We start from the raw sequence: 19586 nt of genomic DNA on the forward strand, positions 1-19586 counted from the left end.
AATTAAAATACAGCCTCCTAGCGAGGCTGTTGTGCTTAAGGGTAGGCTGTGGGAGCGGCGAGCAAAGAGGAAGACTCCGCCACTCCACAGCCTTTTATTCTAAACCCTAATCAAGCCTGACCGCTTCTAACCGGCCAGCGCTGATACGACGCATGCCCCGGAAGTGATTACAATCACTTCCGGGACACGCACCAACAACCCGGAGACCAATCATTGGCGGGGCGTGCCTGTCGCGTCACCATTGCGCGCGACAGGCCAGCCCCTGTGTGGTCCTCAGGGCCGGCACGACCGCCATATCGGCGGCGTGTCCGATGCCGGCCCCGCCTTCCTATATGGCCAGGTACTGCCTAGACCCCCGCCCCGCCTTCCTATTATCAGTCTAAGAGCAAGACCTCCTATTCCTAGCTCAGGGAGCCAGTCAATTTAGATGTATTATTGACCGTATCGAAGGCCGGGGAGAGGTCCAATATAATTATGCAGCCTTACCACCTCCATCTAGAATGGACCTCAGCACCTCTGGTGCAGCTATTATTGCTTTCTCAGTGCAGTGTATACTTCTAAATCCATATTGTGTAGAGTCCAACAGATTGTTGGTGTCTACAAGGACATAAGCTCCGTATTCAGAGCCTTTTCCAATATTTTGGCTGGAAATAGTAGCCTAGATATAGCCCTACAGCTGCTACGTTCTTGTGGATTGATACAGGGTGTTTTTAGTAAGGGGAGACTAGAGGCTTTCTTCCATTCGAGGGGAAAAATACCGGTTTTGATCATTTCATTGAAAATCACAGTTAGTTGTATGCTTAGGATATCTGGGACCAGATGTGCGATTTTTGGAGGACAGGGATCTAATGGAGAGCAAGATTTGGTGGATTTAATTTGGTTATATATAATAATAAAATAATAGATGAATAGAATAATAAATAAATACATACATACATAAATAAATAAATAAAATAAAACCCACTCCAAATGAGACGGGGGTCCAATTTAAGAACCTGTATTTTCTGTGTGCGTGGCCAACTCTGAAACACAATCGTCTAGCGAGGGAGGTTGGATATAATAAAAGGTGAGCAGGGAAATAAATAATCGCTCCCGAAAATCAATGATGGAAAATCGAAGTTTCACCCCCTCCTTTCTTTTAAGTCCACGAATTATTAATAGTAACTCTTTGCTTCCACTGGATAGCTTTTGAAAGAGTGTCACCGCCGCCTAATGACTCACGAGTGCAGATGCACACGACTCTCGCTTGTGAATGTGGCTTGAGCGGTGGAAGTCTCGCGAGACGCGGTGGCTGTCTAGAGGCTGCTCATTTTAGTGTTCGCTGAGCTGCGTCCTCGCTGTAGTTAGTGTGAACTGTTGTTGTAGTAGCTGTGTTTAAGGTGAGTAGCGAGCGCAACGCACACCTTTGTAGGCTTTTGGTTTCTTTCGGCTTGGTGAAAGTGATGCGCCAGACCATTCTTCGCACCTTGTAGTCGTGTACGACAAGCAGCGCAAACACGCAACCGAAGCGCCACTTATTCGCGTGGACTTAGCCGAACTCGGCAGGTTTTGCTTTTTTTATTTAATCGCGTGATTGCAGATGTATTTTACGTTCAATGTTGCACGGAAGTTTTTTTTCCCGACTCCGTACATTTCAGCGTAACGCATACCCGTCAGTCCGCCCATATTTGGAGTTTGTCGCTATTCCCTCAACCTCCAAACAAGCAAAATGTCTCTTAACAGATTTAATTCAAGAAACAACCCCTCGCCCACAATGTGTTTATTCATTTCCTATGCTATCACGCACCAAAAGTAGTCCATGTTATGTTACGTGTATTTCAATACCACGCCCTTGAACACTAAATTTTGAGAGATGGTAGCATTGAGGAGCGACGTGACCTGCGTGGGGCGCTCAGCGTACTCTGTGTAAATCGGAAGAGCTCCTTTTTGTGCACGGAAGCTGAACAAATGTTTGTTTATTGTGTTGTAGGGAGATACCGCCATGTCCTCGGTAGTTGTTGAGCCGCAGCAGGTGAGTCCACTGGCCTGAGGATTTATCCATGTGTTCTGCGGATTATTTGATTCTCCGGTGACTTTAAGTGTTTCTTCCTCACAGAATGTGGTGTCCCGGGTGGTCAGCCTGCCCCTGGTCAGCTCCGCCTACGGCATGGTGTCGTCTGCGTATGCCAACACCAAGGAGAACCACCCCTACCTGAGATCGGTCTGTGAGGTGGCGGAGAAGGGAGTCCTGACTATCACCGCTGTAGCTTTCACCACGGCCATGCCAATCCTCCAGAAGATGGAGCCTCAAAGTAAGTCCAGCAGTAAAATTAATACTTATGAGTGTCTCGCGACCCTTGTCCGAAGTAATAATGTCCTCCTCAAGCCCTACAGTTAATTAGTTCTAAATGTTTTCTTTACCCTCTAGAACACCCATTCTGCCATATAAGCGTATTACATTGTTATGTCTTGTAATAGCACACTCGGCCCACTTACCGCTGCGCCCCCACTCCCTGCAGCGAAACTAAAACAAGAAGGCAAGTGCTGACGGGAAAGCCATATCTTTTGACAGACTTCTGACACGCTTTCCTTTTCCTATGAGCTCAAATCTTGCATAAAATACCGCCTGTAACCTTTCATCCACTTTCAAGCTGCGTCTCGACGTCCCCTTTGCCTAGTTTACTCATCGTGAGTTATTTGGGATTGGCAGCAGTGCACTGTTTGTGTTGGCACACATCTGCCATTGGAGCATATCGGTTCTGTTGTACTTAAACTCCGAAAAATCTTTTCTCTTTCTGCCAGGCCATTTTGTTTATATTTTTCTAGCTGTTTGCTCTGTGGTTTTTATGATTAGGAGCAGCATTCTGCATTCCCACTGACTTTCTGTTCGTGGGTTGCTCGATCTTGCAAGCCCATATTTCTAGCACCAGCAGTGATTCGCTTAAGTCAGAAGGCCAAACATACCACATTGTAGGAGTCGTTTTTTAAAAAAAATTGCTTTTGTGCAAGTTAAAAAAGTTAAAATATCATGTCCAATTTTCCACTCGACACTTTTTGCCATATATTGAACAATACATCTTTGATATCAGTAAAGTGTGTTAACATTCGCCAATCTTATATTTAATTGAATGCCATCTTTTTATTGTGTAAATGTTATCCGTGCTCTTTTCTGACTTAAACTATATCACCACCAACTCTAAAAGTGTCATACATTCCCTCAAGCACTTAATTAAATTATTCATTTGTGGCTGAATCGTTTATTTGCCTCATGAATGTTCATTACAATTATTGCTTTTGGAGAACTGGGTAAATGGATAACATCAGCACCAAACTCTGTTCTCTGATAGATGGAACAGTCTCCAGAGTGTCTTGCTTTTCGGTTATACTCCAGGTTCCTGGTTTATCAAGCGGACACATAATCTTATGTCTGTACCTTTTAATGTTTTGTCTTGGTACACTAAACCTGAGCAGACCCAAATTTAACTGGAACCCAATGTCTGCTGCTGCACTGTAACTTCTCAATTCAATTGTTTCTTTATTCAACCTTCCGAAGACAGATCATAAAAGGTACACATTATATCATTCAACATTAAAACTAGACTCATTAAAAACAACAACAAAAACACAATTTCCATTTAAAATACGAAAGATCGCAGGCAAAAACAATGGTTTGATTGTATCTAAAGTGGCAGTGCAAGTAAACTGAATAGCAGCAGGTATAATCCAATGACATTAAATATTAGAATCAGTCTTGTAAACGAGTTAGCAACAATAAGCATTATAGCAGCAATACAAGTACAATAAATACAGGAGCTGATAAAATGTATAAATATTAAAACAACATATTCCTTCTTTTTGCTAAGGTGCATTTCAGAAAACCCGCAACAGCAAAGCAAACGTCAGTCATTAAGTTGCAGGAGAAAATACAAAGCTGCTTTACAAGAAGTGGTAGCAAAACTTCCTAGTGAATGGAAGATAAAATTGACACACACAAAATGTAAAATAGTTTGACTCGAATGTTAATCACGAGCAAGTGATAAAAGTTTCAGGAGAATACTGCCCCAAGGGGAAACCTATGAACCAGCTAAATGACTCGAGCCTAAATCTGGTCAGCAAATTCTTTTTGTAAACATTATTTACATATAAAAGATACTGGGCGATAGAGGGGGGTACTTGAATAAGGCAATAATATGACAGTGGGTTTTGACACTTTAGACAATTCCCTAGAAGATTCTTTGTGCTTTCGGAAGTTATCCAACACCCTCTGTTGGTCCCCTTTGCAAATTGATTCTGGGTGCTCAAACAGTGAGGTCCAAGCAAGTTTTGATGTATTGGAGCCAAGGAATAAAAAAGGCCTCGGGAACAACTTAAACAGTCTCTAATAATTGCCCGGTTTAGCTCAGCTTCTTCCTTTGCCCAGATAGAACACCAAGTGACTAGAGGTGCTGCATTTATAGTGTCTTGAACATAATCAAGACCTAACTCCAAATGAAGGGATAAATGCGGCGGTGAGGGGGGCACTCCTAGTATTCTATGACAATCTATTCTCCTCAGTCTGTATAGCAAGTGCATCCCCAAATACCCATAACATATGTTAAAATCGGTATGCATTTAAGATTATGAATCTCTAAAATTGGGGCAATAGGCTTTTCACCTATGGCCATTGCAAGGGAGAAAGTCGTCCCAACTGCTTGCGTATATCGTATTATTCTATTTTTTATGCAAGTGTGCCATGTGCAACCTTCCTCAAATTCCATGCCTAGATACAGGAAGGAACTCCAGTCTCTTGCCATCTACATTCAGATAGCTGGATGTAGCATTTTCAGGGCCACAAATCATTATAAAGGATTTTTTTTTTTTTATTTCAAATACTTTATTGAATTTTTCAATAGTATACCAAAACGACCAAAAAGACAAGCTTGGAGTAATGTACAAGCTGAATATTTGTGCTAAAGTTACAAACTATCACTGCATAAAATTTTGCAATCTACCAAAATTAGTAATCCAAACCATGTAAACCCAAAATGAAGTGATAGAAGGACTAAAAGAAGAAAGAAAAAAAAGAGGGAAAGGAAGGAAACTTAAAGTCCTTTAGAAACGGAAGGGAAAGAAAAGAGAGAAAAAGACCATATGATAAACAAGAGAATCCTATATTAGGGAACTGATATCCTTAGTATATAAATGTTGGAAAGTTCACTGTAGATCAAGGAAAAAAAAAGGATGACAATCAGAGCATCAAATATTATAGGCGTAATATTACAGAGAATACAAACGAAATATGAATAATCACGGAGGTTTGTGTGTGTTGAAGTAAATGTCCAAGGAGTTTCATAATCTAAATGAGGGTTTCCAAGGAGAGTTCTGTAGCACAATATTGTCTGCACCCCTAAGGTGAGTAACCCAGTTCATCCATCCACTATATGAAGTCTTGTGTGTCTCTTTCCAATTTAGAACCATCTTCAATGCTGACTTGAGCAAAAGGTCCAAAAGATCTCTGTCCGTATCAGTACATAAATCACACGTTAAAAAAAACAATAGTTAGTACAGAAAACTCTTTTTAACTCGCATTTAAATATTTTGGAGAGAAAAACAAAAACCTTGTCCCTAAAAGAAGACACAGCTTTACAGTGTAAAATAAGATGGGCTAAATCCCAAGTTTCCTCTTTACAATTCCAACATAATGGATCATCTTGAATGCCCAGAGAATATAGCCATGCTGGGGTCCAAAATGCCTTATACAAAAGCCAATATTTAGTTTGAGATAATACTGGGGATATTTTATTGCTTGTTATCGAATTCCAAACTTGTGGCCATGAAGAATCCGGTATTGGGTCAGTAGAGTGCGAGTCCCAAAAAGCAACCAGATTATCATTGAGCTTAGAAGATTTTGGTTGAAGAAGTTTATAGATATGTGACACTTGGTGGCCTAATTTATTAATGTTTGTCACAAACATTGGTAAAGATGGAGGCCCATTATGCAATTTGGCTCTAGTTATTGCAGCTCTTACTTAATTTTTTTTTTTAATAAAATTCGATGTTATCTAAATTATAACTGGTTTGAAGATTTGCAAAAGTCACTGGATACAGAGAGTGTTCCAACTGATATGGGGAAAAAGATACCCTTTTTTAATCCGATCATCTTGCTTTAGTGATTTCCCTTTGTATAGTACCCTACGATGAAGCCATAGAGACTCCATCTTAGAACCCCTAATGTTTGTCTGATTTCTTATCTATCAACAGAAGTGCCAATTTTGAATTTTTAAAAATAGATTTAAATCTTTTTCGGTAAAGCTGGTTAGAGGTAAGTAATACCAGAGGGTTAAGATTATCAATAATGGATTTTTCAACATCTAACCACACTGGGTTATAATGAGTTGGAGGTGAAATCCAATAGGAACCCTGTTTTGCAACAAACGTTAATTGATGCATTTTAAAATCCTCTAAATTGACATACCCCCCCCCACCCCCGGCAATTCGAGTATTTTTGCAGTGCCATAAAAACATAGTAAGGAGGATGTCTAGTTTATGATGAGTCCTCCGTCAGGAGAAGAGGGAGCATGTTTATAAGATAATTAACCAAAGGTGTGATCATCATTTTTATGGTTTCTATCCTTCCTCATCATGTAATACATTTTGGTGTAATCCAAGAGGTTTGTTATTCCACACCCCCCCCCCCCCCCCCCCCCCATCCCCAAGGTTACCTTCTCGTTGTGATGCAGGGTATCCATGATATTGCAACCAAATTTGATCCCTAAATATTTTATATTTCCCTGTTGCCAAGCCAATCCCGAATTACCTAAAACGTCTTTTGTGCAATGCACATTCAAGGGTTTAACTTCTGATTTGTCCCTGTTAAGTTTATAGCCTGAGTGTACGGAATATTCCGCAATAGTAGCCATCAAGGCCGTAATTGAAGGACCCGGATTTTCAGTCATAATTAGGATGTCATGCACATAAGCAGCTAATTTAACTTGAATATCTTTAAAACCTACCCCCTTTTATATCCAAGTTTAATTTAATGTCTTGAATTAGTAGTTCCAATGCCAAAACAAAGATGGGGACAAGAAGCAACCTTGTCTAGTGCCTTGATGAAGGGAAAAAGATTCCGAAAGAGATCCATTAATCGCAATACGAGCCGATGGCGCTAGGTAGAGGGACATTACCATTTTTATATATGAATCTCCCAAATTAAATGAATACATACATTGTTTTTAAAAAGTCCCAAGAGACTGTCGAAGGCCTTTTCAGCATTTAATTTGATAAGAATAGCCGGATCTGGTTTAAACGCAGCATTTTCTAGAACATGACACAACAAGCGAGTATTGTCATTAGACATGCGACTTTTAAAGAAACCTACTTGAGAATTACTTATTAGACATGGCAGAACATTGTCTTGTAGCTAAAACATGTTAATACATTTTACAATCGTCATTGATGAGGGATATTGGTCTATAATTCTTTGAGAGTAGTGGATCCTTCCCCTCTTTAGGTATGACAACTATGTTGGCTTCTGTCATGGAGTCTGTAGTGCACCCTTCACTAGCTATATTGTTAAAAACTCGCAACATGGTCGGTTGTAAATGATCTAAGAAGGTTTTATAAAATTTGGCTGTAAAGCAGTCTGGACCAGGGGCTTTATTATCTTTCAAGGATTTAACCAAATTCGTAATCTCCTCTGCATTAATTGGTTTCCCTAACGCTAGTTTGTCTTGTTCACACAATTGGGGTAATCTAAGTCTGTTCAAGTATTGGATGCAGTTCTCTGAATTAAGGTCTTGACCCTTTTTGTATAAAACTTCGTAGAAGGATTTAAAGGTGTTTAATATATCTTTACGTTTTTGTGTGTACCTGATCTCTGGTATCCTTGATGGCCGAAATAACTTTCTGTTTATGCTTAAAATATGAAGCGAGTAAATTACTCCTTGTTCGCTTCGCGAAGATTTAGGGCTTTACATTTATTAACCCATACTCCCGCTCGTTCGCTCAGAATTTTATTGTATGCCTATTTCTTTTGTGTAAGTTATGAAAGAAGAGAATTGCCATTTAGAGAGCTGGCATGAGAAGACTCCAGGTTTATTATTATTATTCTTTTAAACAGATTTTATTGGTCAATTTGCATATATGGCGCAGGACCCTGCACTCCAGAGTCATCTGCCAAAGCAAACCAAAGACAAGCATTACAGCAAACGACGACCCCCCCCCCCCCCACCGCCCCCCCTCTCCATGAACAACAATACAAAACATAATGGCATTTGATGATGTTGCCCTACACCCGAACTCCTGCCCATCCCCTCCCCCCCCACCCCCCGGGCGCTCTAAACCATATCCCTCCAACTGCAGCATCAAGGAAACAATCCACAGGTCCTAACCCAGGCTCGCCACCCCCCCTGCTCCTGCTCTCCCCTCATGCTGGACTCCGGACTTAAACCGATATCAAAGGCTCCTCCATTACCGGAGGTTCCAGCCAGAGGCCCCAGTACTCCGCCCATCTCTACCATATTTTATAATGTTTGTGCGGGCACCCCCTGGCCACAAAGATGGGCTGCTCCAGACCCATGCAGAAGTCTAGGCCATTTTTCCAGGCCGCCACGGAGGAAGCCCTCGTCGCCTTCCATGCCTTGGCAGTATCTCGTTTTGGCAAAGTTAGGCTGAGGAGCAGGAGGTGTAGTTTATATACATTTCCCCCCACCCCGTCCATAACATGCAGCAGCGCCAACTTTGGTGTGTGGATAAGCTCCCATCTCAGAACCTCTGAAAGACAGGCGAAGACCCCCCTCCAGAAGTGGTCTAACGCCGTGCAGTGCCTAACCATGTGTATAAATGTACCCTCCGCCCGTCTACAGCGAAGACAGTCCGGAGATGCGATCATCCCTGCCCGCCACAATCGTGTCCGGGTGAAATAAACTCTGTGTAGGTATGTGAATTGGACTAGACGTAAGCGAGTTGCTATGGCCGCCCCCCCCCCCCCCCCCCCCCCCGCGGGGCTGCCAGGTCCTCCGTCCAATCCTCCTCCTCGAGCCCATCCACATCTGCCTCCCAGTCCCCCCAAAGTTTCTGTAGTGTGGGGGAGCAGTGTATGACCAGGGACTGATAGATACGCGAAATCTTTTTGTCTAGTAAGTCCCCCATAAAAACTTACGCTTCAACAGGGCTAAATTCGGGTATGGACTCCAGGCCCTGCAAACTAGGGGACAGCGCATGGCGCAGCTGAAGATAACGATAAAATTGAGCCTGAGGCATATGGAACTCCTCCTGAAGATCACGAAAAGATTTCAGTCGTGCCCCTCAGGACATCACCCAAGGTGGAAATGCCGATGTTATCCCATCCCCTAAACCCCGGAAGAGCCGCCAATTGGGGCAAACGCCCATTTTCCCACAAAGGAGTCTCCCGGGTCAGAACGTTCCACCAGCCCATGCGCCGCAGCGCCTGCCTCCAAACCATGAACACTACTCGAGTGGCTGGTGGCAGTTGACTCCGCAGCCGTGCTGAGTAGAAGATTGTATGCAGGGTGTGGTTCCCCATGAGATAACGTTCCATGGCGTACGCCGGGTCCCCCCCTTCCCCATACCACCACTCGTTAAGGACCAGCAGGTGCGAGGCCTGATAATACGAGAGGAGGTCCGGGGAAGCCAGTCCCCCACTATAGGTAGATGAGAAGCATGTTCGTATGGCCACTCGCACCGTCCCCCCCCCTCCCCACAGAAACTGTCCCAATACGGAATTCACCACCCGGAACCATTTAGGCAGAATCGGGTATAGGTGATTCTGTAGCTGATAAAGAAGTCGGGGGAGTGCCACCATCTTGAAGATTGCCGATCGACCTAACAGTGTCAGGGGCATGCGAGACCAGGACTTAAGGTCCGCCCGAACGCGATCCCACACAGGTGTCAAATCACGCTCCCAGGCCACCACTGGTACATCCAACAGTACCACCCCCAAATATTTCAAGCCACCTGCAGCCGACTGGACCTCGGTCGCCCACGAGCCCACACCGTCTGGCCTCCCAACACCCACAGTGTGGATTTGCGGGGATTCATATATAGACCCAACGTTTCCCCAAAGATCTGCAAAAGCTGTGGCCCCGTCCTGTCTAGTGCCATCAGGAAAAAAAGGACGTCGTCTGCATATAGCGCTATTCTATCAGATAGGCCCGTGGCCCATTCAAATCCACTTACCTGGGCGTCTACCCGCACCCAGGCTGGCAAGGGCTCCATGGCGAGAGCAAACCGATACGGCGAAAGGGGGCATCCTTGCTGCGTTCCCCTCTGAATAGCAAAGGTAGAGGAGGTGGCACCCGCAACCCCCACCGATGCCATCAACCCCGTGTACAGGAGTTTCACGTAGGAAAGTAAGTGTGGACCCAGATAGTCTAGGAAGCAGAGCAAATGGGTAAACCCAACTCAAGGAATCAAAGGCCCTGTCCATGTCTGCCAAAAGTAGTGCCGCTGGTTCCCCCAACCGCTGGATCGCCGCAATCACCACCTGCGCCCTTCTAATATTGTGCCGGGTGGCCCGCTGAGGCATGAACCCCGCCTGATCAGGGTGCACGAGTGATGTGATATGAGGCAATAGTCGATTGGCCAACGCCTTCGCCAGAACTTTGGCCTCCACATTTAGAAGAGATATGGGGCGGTAAGAGGCATGATGTTCCGGGGGACGCCCAGGCTTATGGAACACCACCACTTCTGCATGTATCAAATCCGGAGGGAGCAATCCCCTGTCCCGAGCCTCCTCCACCACTGCGCGGTATTGTTGGGCCAACTTCACGTGGTACCGACAGGAAAAACTCACTCGGAAACCCATTCAGTCCGGGAGCCTTCCCAGGGTTAAGTTGCCCCAGGGCCGCTCCCAGTTCTTGGTCGGACAAGGGGGCCTCCAGCCTATCCCGCAGCTCGTCCGATAACGCCCTGGGAGGCAAATCTGTAATACATTTCTCAACCATATCTGCCGACAGACATTCCCTGGGGGCATAAAGGTCCGCAAAATATGTAGCAAAACCCTCTGCAATTGATGAAGGATCAGTAATCTGGTTCCCCTCAGTGTCTAAAATGCCCGGCAGGGCTTGAGCGTGGAAGGTGCCCTGGCACAGGCGATGCAACATCTTACTCGATTTGTCCCCCCATTGGTACACTCTGCTGCGTGTTGCCAGCCATACCTGCCGTGCCTCATCCTTCAGCAGAGCTGCACACTCCTGTTGAACCCACAGCAACCGTCGCACTCCCAGAGCACTCCCCGACTCTCGGTTTGTCGCTCAAGTATCTCTATGTTCGCCTCAGCTTCTTCCTCTGCTGCCTGCGAGCCGCTGCGCACCAAGAGATGTCCACCCCTCGCAGTGTGTGCTTCAATGCCTCCCATAAAGTGGCCGCACTAGAAACGGAACCCACATTTGCCGTTAGATACTGAGCTAGGGATTCGCCCACATGCGCTGCATATTCTGCTTTCTGTAGATTCCATACCGCCAGGTGCCAACGAAACAGCTGCCTTCCCCTGCCTGCCTCTAGTTGTATGAGCACTGGGGAGTGATCCGAGAGCCCCTGTGGCAGAATCGTCGCCGCCGCCACCCTCCCAGCCATCGCTCGGGGAACAAAGATGTAGTCCAATCTAGAGAAGGAATGGTGGACTGCCGATAAGTACGTATACTCCCGAAACGTGCCATGGGCCCGCCGCCATGTGTCCGTCCAGTCCCGTCACCAGAGAATGTAATTTAGTTGGGAGATCTCTCCCCCGACCCTCCACACCCCTTGTCCTGTCCACGCTTGTGTTCATAACATCATTCCAGTCCCCACCCACCACAGACATTATATCCGGCATGTCGGCCCACAATGTTGGTAGCCGCTCAATTAAATTCCACTGCAACGGGGGAGGGGCATATACACTACCTAGGAGCAAAGGATCCGACCTTACCCCGGATAAATAGGTAGCGACTCTGCCCATCAATCCACTGCTGTTCTTGCGTGTAGGAGACCCTGCGATGTATCAAAATAGCCACGCCACGAGACCCTCTCATAAAGCCTGCATGAAAGACCTGTTGGAACCCTTAACGCTGCAAGCAAAGGGCCTTTGTGCCCATGAGATGGGTCTCCTGCAGCAGCAGAATATCTGCCTTCGCCCGCTTCGCATGATAGAGTATGGCCCCCCGCTTAACCTTGTCCAGGACCGCTCGTACGTTCCGACTCAGGATACAGTGACCACCCTGCGTCCCCTGCCCCCACCAGACATTTCAACCATGGGGGATGGCATCACTATCCCATATTATCATGAAGCCTCGGAGGCATGTGTACAACCTGCGTTGGACCTGTAGTGGACGTGCGACCTGAAACTGACAACAACCCTTCCCCCAACAAACCCCCCACCCCATACCTCAAAAAACCCTTGAAGTATCTTGTCGCGGCGGGGCAGGCCCCCACCCCCCCAATGGGGGGATGTGAACCACCCCAAACAATGGATCCCCAAGTCACAGCCCCGCCACCGGACAGGTAATTTGTCGATAGGCCCCTACCTGGTCGAGCCGCCGCCGCCCTTGTCTCTGGTCATGTTGATGCCGTGTGCGTCTAGGGCTGGCCCGCCCCGCCTGAGCGATGTACAAACCCAGGGAATAGTGGATCCCGCGGCCCGATCCAGCCGCCGAGCGTGCTCTGGTCGACCCCAGATTTTACTCCTCCGAGCACCCCAGATGTGGGGGACCGCGGACCCCGCCTCACCAACTCCCGCAGACACCAGGCGGAGCTCACCCACTCGCACCGGCTAGTATTTTTGCGTATGTCCCTCACCCCTGCAGCTCAATCCAGATAGACACCCTGGGTAAGTCCTGAAGCGGGCGACGGGGTCCAGACGGGTGACCCGATCCTCGGTCCCAGCCCCGCGACCCGATGGTGCCACCAAGTCCTGCTACTTATTCCCCTCCATGGGGCACAGGATCCTCCCTCTGGCTTCCACACCAATTCCACAGCAGGCCCAGGCGATCTTAACTGTTGGCGGTGGCAATTCTGTGGGACCATTGGCCCCTGAAGCTGACCAGCTGCCCCTCCGCTCTCCCACTGTGGCTAGCTATGCGGAAGAGCGAGGGGTGCGCCACCACACTGCATATAGACCCCCAAGCGGATCCTCCCACGTGGCCTGATCCAGCCTCTGGTCCTTGTCTGCACTGCCGAGAAGGGGGGGGGGGGGGGAGAACCAGGGCTCAGCCACCGCTGCCACCCCAGAGCCAAAAGGCAAAGAAGCCAACCAGACCCCCTGTAGCCCCCACGCGGCCTGACTGTGCTGCCGGTCCCCCCGCTACACCAGAGATATGGGGCACTGCAACACGTAGGCCCGCCGCCTCTGTCGCCGGCCACCTCCGCCCTAGAGCGTCTCAGACCCCACAGAGACCCAGGATTGGCCGCCTCTCCCGCCGCAGGCACTCCTTATTGCCGCGGCCCGGCCGCCGGATCACTCCTACTCCCCCTCTCAGGGCCCCACAGCTCAATCGGAGGGCAAGCCTCCCACCGCAGGACCAGTCCGCTCTCCCCCGTCCGCCCTTCGCCCTCAGCAGGGACGCAGCACGCCTCCCCTGGGGCCTTCTGCGCTCGGCTAGGCCTCTCCCGTGTTGCGGCGAAATCACAGCGCTACCGCGGCTCCCCGCTCCCAGACTTCACCAAACAGGAGGGAACCGGGTACCGCGCCTCAGCCACGTCTATAGTTGCCTCAAAGTATACCGGGATGCCAGGATTATCGTCGGATGTATGGCGGGCTGGCGGAGCCGGCCTAGAACACGTCCGCCATGTTGGCTTCCCAAGCCACACCCCCAAGACTCCAGGGTTTTGATTTCGAGCTGTAATCTAACTAATTCAGCATTAATGTGATTTGTTTATTTTCGTTTTAATTTAAATAATTATTCCCCTAATAGTGGCTTTCAAAGCATCCCATAGAGTATTGACATTAGTGTCTGCAGTGTCATTATGTTTAAGATAATCTATTATTGCCTCTTCAATTTTCTTTGTCCTCAGGGTCTAAAAAGACATCATTATTAAAGAGCTATCTTTTTGGAGACGGTTCATTATGACTACCTGCCAGTTTGAGACTCATGCATGAGTGATCCGACACCAATTTAAGGGAAATGTCTGAATGTTCAATTAAATGTGTGAACGAGCCTGAAATGAGAATGTAATCAATTCTAGTATAAGAATTGTGTGGGGTAGAGTAAAAAGTATAGTCTCTAGAATCTGGGTGTTGAAGGCGTCATGCGTCCTTAAGATTAAATTTAGAGCATATGATGTGAACTATGGCATGCGATCTGGTAGGATGGTATTTACAGTTGGATTGTCTATCAATTATAGGATCCAATGGAATATTAAAATCTCCTCCAACTATATGATCCTCCAGGTGCAGATCCTCTATAGTTTTAGATATACCCTCCCAAAACTCTGGGTCATCTATGTTGGGGCCATATATATTCAGCACATGTATACGGTCTTCTCCTTTCTTTAAGTGGGTAACTAAAAGTCTGCCATCACTGTCATGAGTTTGTGATTCTAATAAAACATTTGAATAAAACATTCGCTTTTTTAGCTCAGTGTGATCACCCCCTTCCTCTTATGATCTGCTGGTGAACAAGCAATTTGTGAAATCCAATTATTCTTAATAAAAGTAACCCCTTCTCTAGATAATTTTGTTTCTTGTAGTACGATGATGTCCCCTTTGGTTTTAGCTAAGTAGTCAAATATTTTTCTACGTTTAATTTGGTGGTTGAGCCCTTTAACATTTAGTGATACTACGTTGAGATCTTCAGCAATCTTGTGTGACCTAGGTTGTGCCATCATAAATAGGATTGAAAACAGGTTGTTCTAAGCTCGTACCTTATAAAATAGTAGCTGACTTCCACACTGAGGACTAAGTCACTATCGGGAAACATCATCACAACATAGATATAACCTGTCATGGCAAGAAACAAGCTGTAAGTGCCAGCCATAATTATATATGAAACAACCAATAGGTACTCTTGTCTGATAGGGTCCAAGCATTGCCCAACAAATAATAAAGGACAGCGAAAAGAAGAAAAAGAGAGAACACAAAGCAATAAAACCCAAACATCCCTCATCCCCCTCCCTCCCCACCCAACCCTGCAAACCTCAAAGTAGAAGGTGCGAAGACAGGAGCGTCAACCTGTCGAGCAGATATTGATAAAATCAACATTAAGATTTCCCAATACTTGCATATGGAGTGAATCAATTTAAGTAGGACATAAGAACCTCCTAAAGAACAAACTGACTTGTATGCAAGGCTACTAAGTAGATAACAAACAGAGAGAGGCCCCACCTTTTAATCATCTTATAACACAATAAATGTAGCCGCTATAAACAAGCTCCATATCTTGAAAAAGAACTCAACTAGGAATAAAGATCTGACCACAATATTCTAAACTTCACACAAACTAAGCAGCTAAGTAACCAATGACTTATTTATACAGTAATACAATCATTGATTAAAAACAAAACTGGTGTTAACTGTTATCCGGTTAGTAAGAATATGAGTATCATGATTTTCTTCTATTGGAAGCAGATTGTGCAAAGTCCATGTCTTGAGGTGGGGACCCCTCTAGAAAGTTAAGTAAATCTTTAGGATCCGTAAAGTAGTGTAGGCGATCATTGACTATAATTCTAAATTTACTTGGGCCTACAAAGGAAAATTGAATGTTATTGGCTCTAAGTTTGTCTTTCAAGCTGAGAAACCCCTTTCTGGTATCTACTGTAGGCTTGGAAAAATCCTGTGTAAAAATTATTTTGTGGCATTCCAAATCAATTGACAACTTTTACGAACAAAGCTGAGTATAGCTTCAGTATGCTGGAATCTCAACGGCTTACAGATAATAGGACGGGTTATTTGACGTGAAGAAGAATTGAAAGTAGGTACCCTATGGGCACGATCTAGCTCAAAAGGATTTGAAAATTTTATACCAGTAAACTGAGGTATCTATTCTTTTAAAAAGGCCATACAGGAATCTGCTGAATCGTCTTCTCCTTCCGGAACACCTAAAATCCTTATGTTACCTCTTCTATTTCTATCCTCAAGTTAGGCTGTTTGTTTCCTAAGATTGGCTGTAATGTCAATGAGGGATTTCATCTCCTTATTGGTTTTAATAGAAACATCTTCAACATCACTAATTCTCTCTTCCACTGCTGACACTTTAGTATTAATTGCACTCATGTCTGCTCTAATTGCTTGAAGTTCTAACTGCAAAGTGTCTGTATTTTGTTTTGTAGACTTGGCGAGATCATGTACGTCTGCAAGCTTTTTAAGGATCATATCCATAGTACTGCTCACATCTGCTTTTGCTTTGATGGGAGAATCGGATGGTGAAGGATCCCCTTTGATTATAAAAGATTTCTTATAGTTTAGTTCCAGCCCCAGGTCCTTCATAAAATTGACATAGCTGGCAATAAGTTTTCTTAGGCTATTTGCAGTCCTTGCCAAAAGGACTGCGTCGTCCGCATAGAGTAGCGCTGGCACCACTTTTTTCTCCACTTGTGGGACGTCCGCCCCAACTGGAGCTAAAGTGTTCTCCAAATTGTTGATGTAGAGGAGAAATAAAATTTGGGCAAGGACGCAGCCTTGGCGCACCCCACGCTTGATATTGAACGAATCTGAGCACTCTCTGGCATTACCATACCTCACTGAAGCGGAAAGGTCGTGATGAAGGAGCCTCCGAAAGGAGACCAGCCTTGCATCAACGCCCATGTTTGTTGGAATGTCTCACAACTTAGAGTGTGAGACAAAGTCAAACGCACTGGTCAGGTCCATAAAAGCAAGATGAGTGGAAGCACCCTTCGCGTATTTATATTTTGCCAAAATGAGATGGAGGTTAAGGCACTGTTCGATTGTGCCTGGCCCCTTCCTAAAGCCATATTGACTGGGCGCCAAGATATGATTGACGTTAATCTAGTCCAATAGGCGATCTAGCACAACTCCCCCCAATGACTTTGATGGAGGAATCCAAAAGGGATATCGGTCAGTAACATTTGGGGATTGTGCACATTTGCCTTTTTAAAAACGGGCATTATGACTGATGAACGCCAAGACTTTGGCACTCCCTCTCTACAAACTTAGTTAAAAACTACAGTGCGTACCGGAGTCCAGAATGCTGGATCTTCCTTTAATAAATCCAATGGAATTCCATCTGGCCCTGGGGCCTTCTTGCCTTTACTATTATCAATTGCCTTTCGGACTTCCTCTTCATTAAAAACACGATTTTGACATACTAAGTTCGACTGTACTGAAACTACCTTAGCAGTAGAATCAATAGAATTGAAACCAGCAAAATGCGTCACCCAAGTCTCAGATTATATATGAACGGTTACCTTATCAGCCAGTAGGGTGTGAGATAAAACTGACCATACTGCTTTCCAGAAGGCTTGGGGATCTTTGGAACAGCAAGCGCCCACTATTACATCTCACTTCCCCTCCTTCAGGGCTGACTTTTTTTTTTTTTGTGACCAGCTTGTACAGTTTCCTGCTTTCCGTAATCACAATCTAGTCTCTAGGTTTTTGCTTGGAGCCCTGAGTAAGATGTTAGCTTATCTACAGGCATTGTCAAACCAAGATGTGCATGTAGGCGTGGCTGGGTAATAGGTCTAGAGAGTAGAAATTTGACTTTATCTAGTAGGTCTACTAAGCTCGATAGAATGCGGGCTGAGTCAAGTGGCATACAACTGCAGCTGAGCACCAGGGCAGAACTAATGGATATCACCTGGGACATTATGCTATTCATATTCACTGAATGCCATACCACCCTACGCCCAGCGACCTTAGTGGATAGTGCCTTAGTAGGTGGAGGCTTTGGCTTTTTGCGCATGCATGGTAGCACTGTCTTTGCAGAAATAGGATTGTGATCGCTATAGGACAGAATAAGAACCTTGCAATCTTCAATTAGGGGAAAGATGCTCCAAGTGACAAATATATAATCAATAACGCTTCCTGCATCCCGTCCTATAAAAGTGGGAATATGTTGGTCTGTCAATTTGGGGGCTGTATTGACCATACCCCGTTATAGTAAATAGGAAAATAGGACCGCCCCGTATCATCCGTCATATTATGGTCCGGCTCTTGGGAGATTGGCTCAAAGGTAGTTTGGGAAAGGGACAGAGGATACCCTAAGTTTGCTTTGAAGTCCCCTGCCACCACCAGCTTGAAAGGGCAATCCACTTGAGCCTCTCTCTCCACAAGCTTGGTAATCTGCACAAATTGGCCATGGAAGTCACCTTTGGAAGAAAAGTTATTATAGAAATGTATCAAATACAGCTTATAACATTCCAAGTAAGACAAAAAGCCTGTGCTTCCCCCCCCCCCCCCTTTTTGGTGTGATAACTGTACAATCAGACCAGCAATTTCTACTTTGAACCAGGCCGTCAGTCCCCCCCCCCCCCCCCCCCATAGTTCTAACTGCTGTAGATGGAGTAGCAGGCTCGCTAAAACACGTGAACCCATCAAATATAATATCCTTACTCTCCCAAGTTTCTCGTGAGTCATAATGAAGGATCGCCATCCCTCCATCATAATCTTTAACACTACTCCCGCTATATTCCAACGTAACATTTTCAAGCATACACTGTCTATTTGGACTGCATCGTTCACCCCCCCCCCCCCCCCCACACACACACGCTGGTCCTTAGAGGGAAATAATTCTGTAAGGGGCCGGGGGACAGTTGGGGAGTAGAAGATAACGTAGCAAGAGCCTCCTCAGGGTTCTCATTGCAGGGTCCTACATCCAAGAGATCATGAGGGGGAGAGAGATTTGCTTGTACCGCCAAGCTTGAAATACAAGGAACCCCAACCTTCTCCGTAGGTCCAGACATCGTGGGCGGATTGTGATGGGGTGAGGGTGGCAGTTGGGTAGCAAAAACTATATTATCAGATGACCTAACCATCACCTGGAGGCCAGAACAGACAACCACCTTCTTAAACAGTCAATCAATATCTTCCAGCCCAGCCAATGGGCCAAATCTATTGGTCAAATGGAGTGATGCCAAAGGAGGGGGGTCTGGGCAGCACAGAGTCACTGAGACCAAGACTACCAGGAGTACAATTTTGATTCACAAAGTGCTGATAGAAAAAACAAGTGGGACTATCTTGATGGAACTAATTTTGACCATTCCCATACTTGCAGTATTTCCTCGACTAATATCTGGGTGCGAAAATTAACCACCACAATATCTCAATTATTTCCAAAGCCCCTGCCCCCAATGCCTCCCACCCGTCTAGCCATCAGAATATCTATAGATGTATCCCAGTCACCAGTGATGCGGTTATTAAGCCAATGGATGGTTTTGTTCATTTGGCCTCTGATGGTTTCCATGTTGATTCCTGTAAGCATGGGCACATTTGTCAGTACAATGACGTATGGTGCTGATGCTGTGAAGAATGGCCTGATTAGGAGCACGGGATGCCTGTTGAGTGACAGGGTTGATTGTTGGTACATTGTCACATGGTTGTAAGGCAGCATTGCTCTGAGGAGGAGTAGTAGAAGTAACACTGGAAACCGAATACTGAGTACAAGTAGAAGACCTGGAATCCGGCGACTTTGCCAGAATGGATTCAATTTTAGATAATCGATCAAAAATGGGGCATAGGTTTG

At 45.8% G+C, this 19586-nt stretch overlaps 1 protein-coding gene across 2 annotated transcripts in view; it reads left to right on the top strand.

Annotated features, from left to right (window-relative positions):
- Nucleotides 1-1183: 1183 nt before the first annotated feature.
- Nucleotides 1184-19586, top strand: part of LOC146866217 (perilipin-2-like) — a 115435-nt gene continuing 97032 nt past the window's right edge. The window contains exons 1-3 of one of the 2 annotated variants that reach the window (XM_085634691.1): nt 1184-1379; nt 1970-2011; nt 2096-2291. In XM_085634691.1, the coding sequence (XP_085490817.1) occupies nt 1982-2011; nt 2096-2291 (226 nt within the window). In that variant the 5' untranslated portion in view covers nt 1184-1379; nt 1970-1981. The remainder of the gene's footprint in view (nt 1380-1969; nt 2012-2095; nt 2292-19586) is intronic. The other variant, XM_085634700.1, reaches the window with a different exon arrangement.

The sequence above is a fragment of the Triturus cristatus genome, chromosome 2_1, assembly GCF_964204655.1.
Source record: "Triturus cristatus chromosome 2_1, aTriCri1.1, whole genome shotgun sequence".
NCBI lineage: Eukaryota > Metazoa > Chordata > Amphibia > Caudata > Salamandridae > Triturus > Triturus cristatus.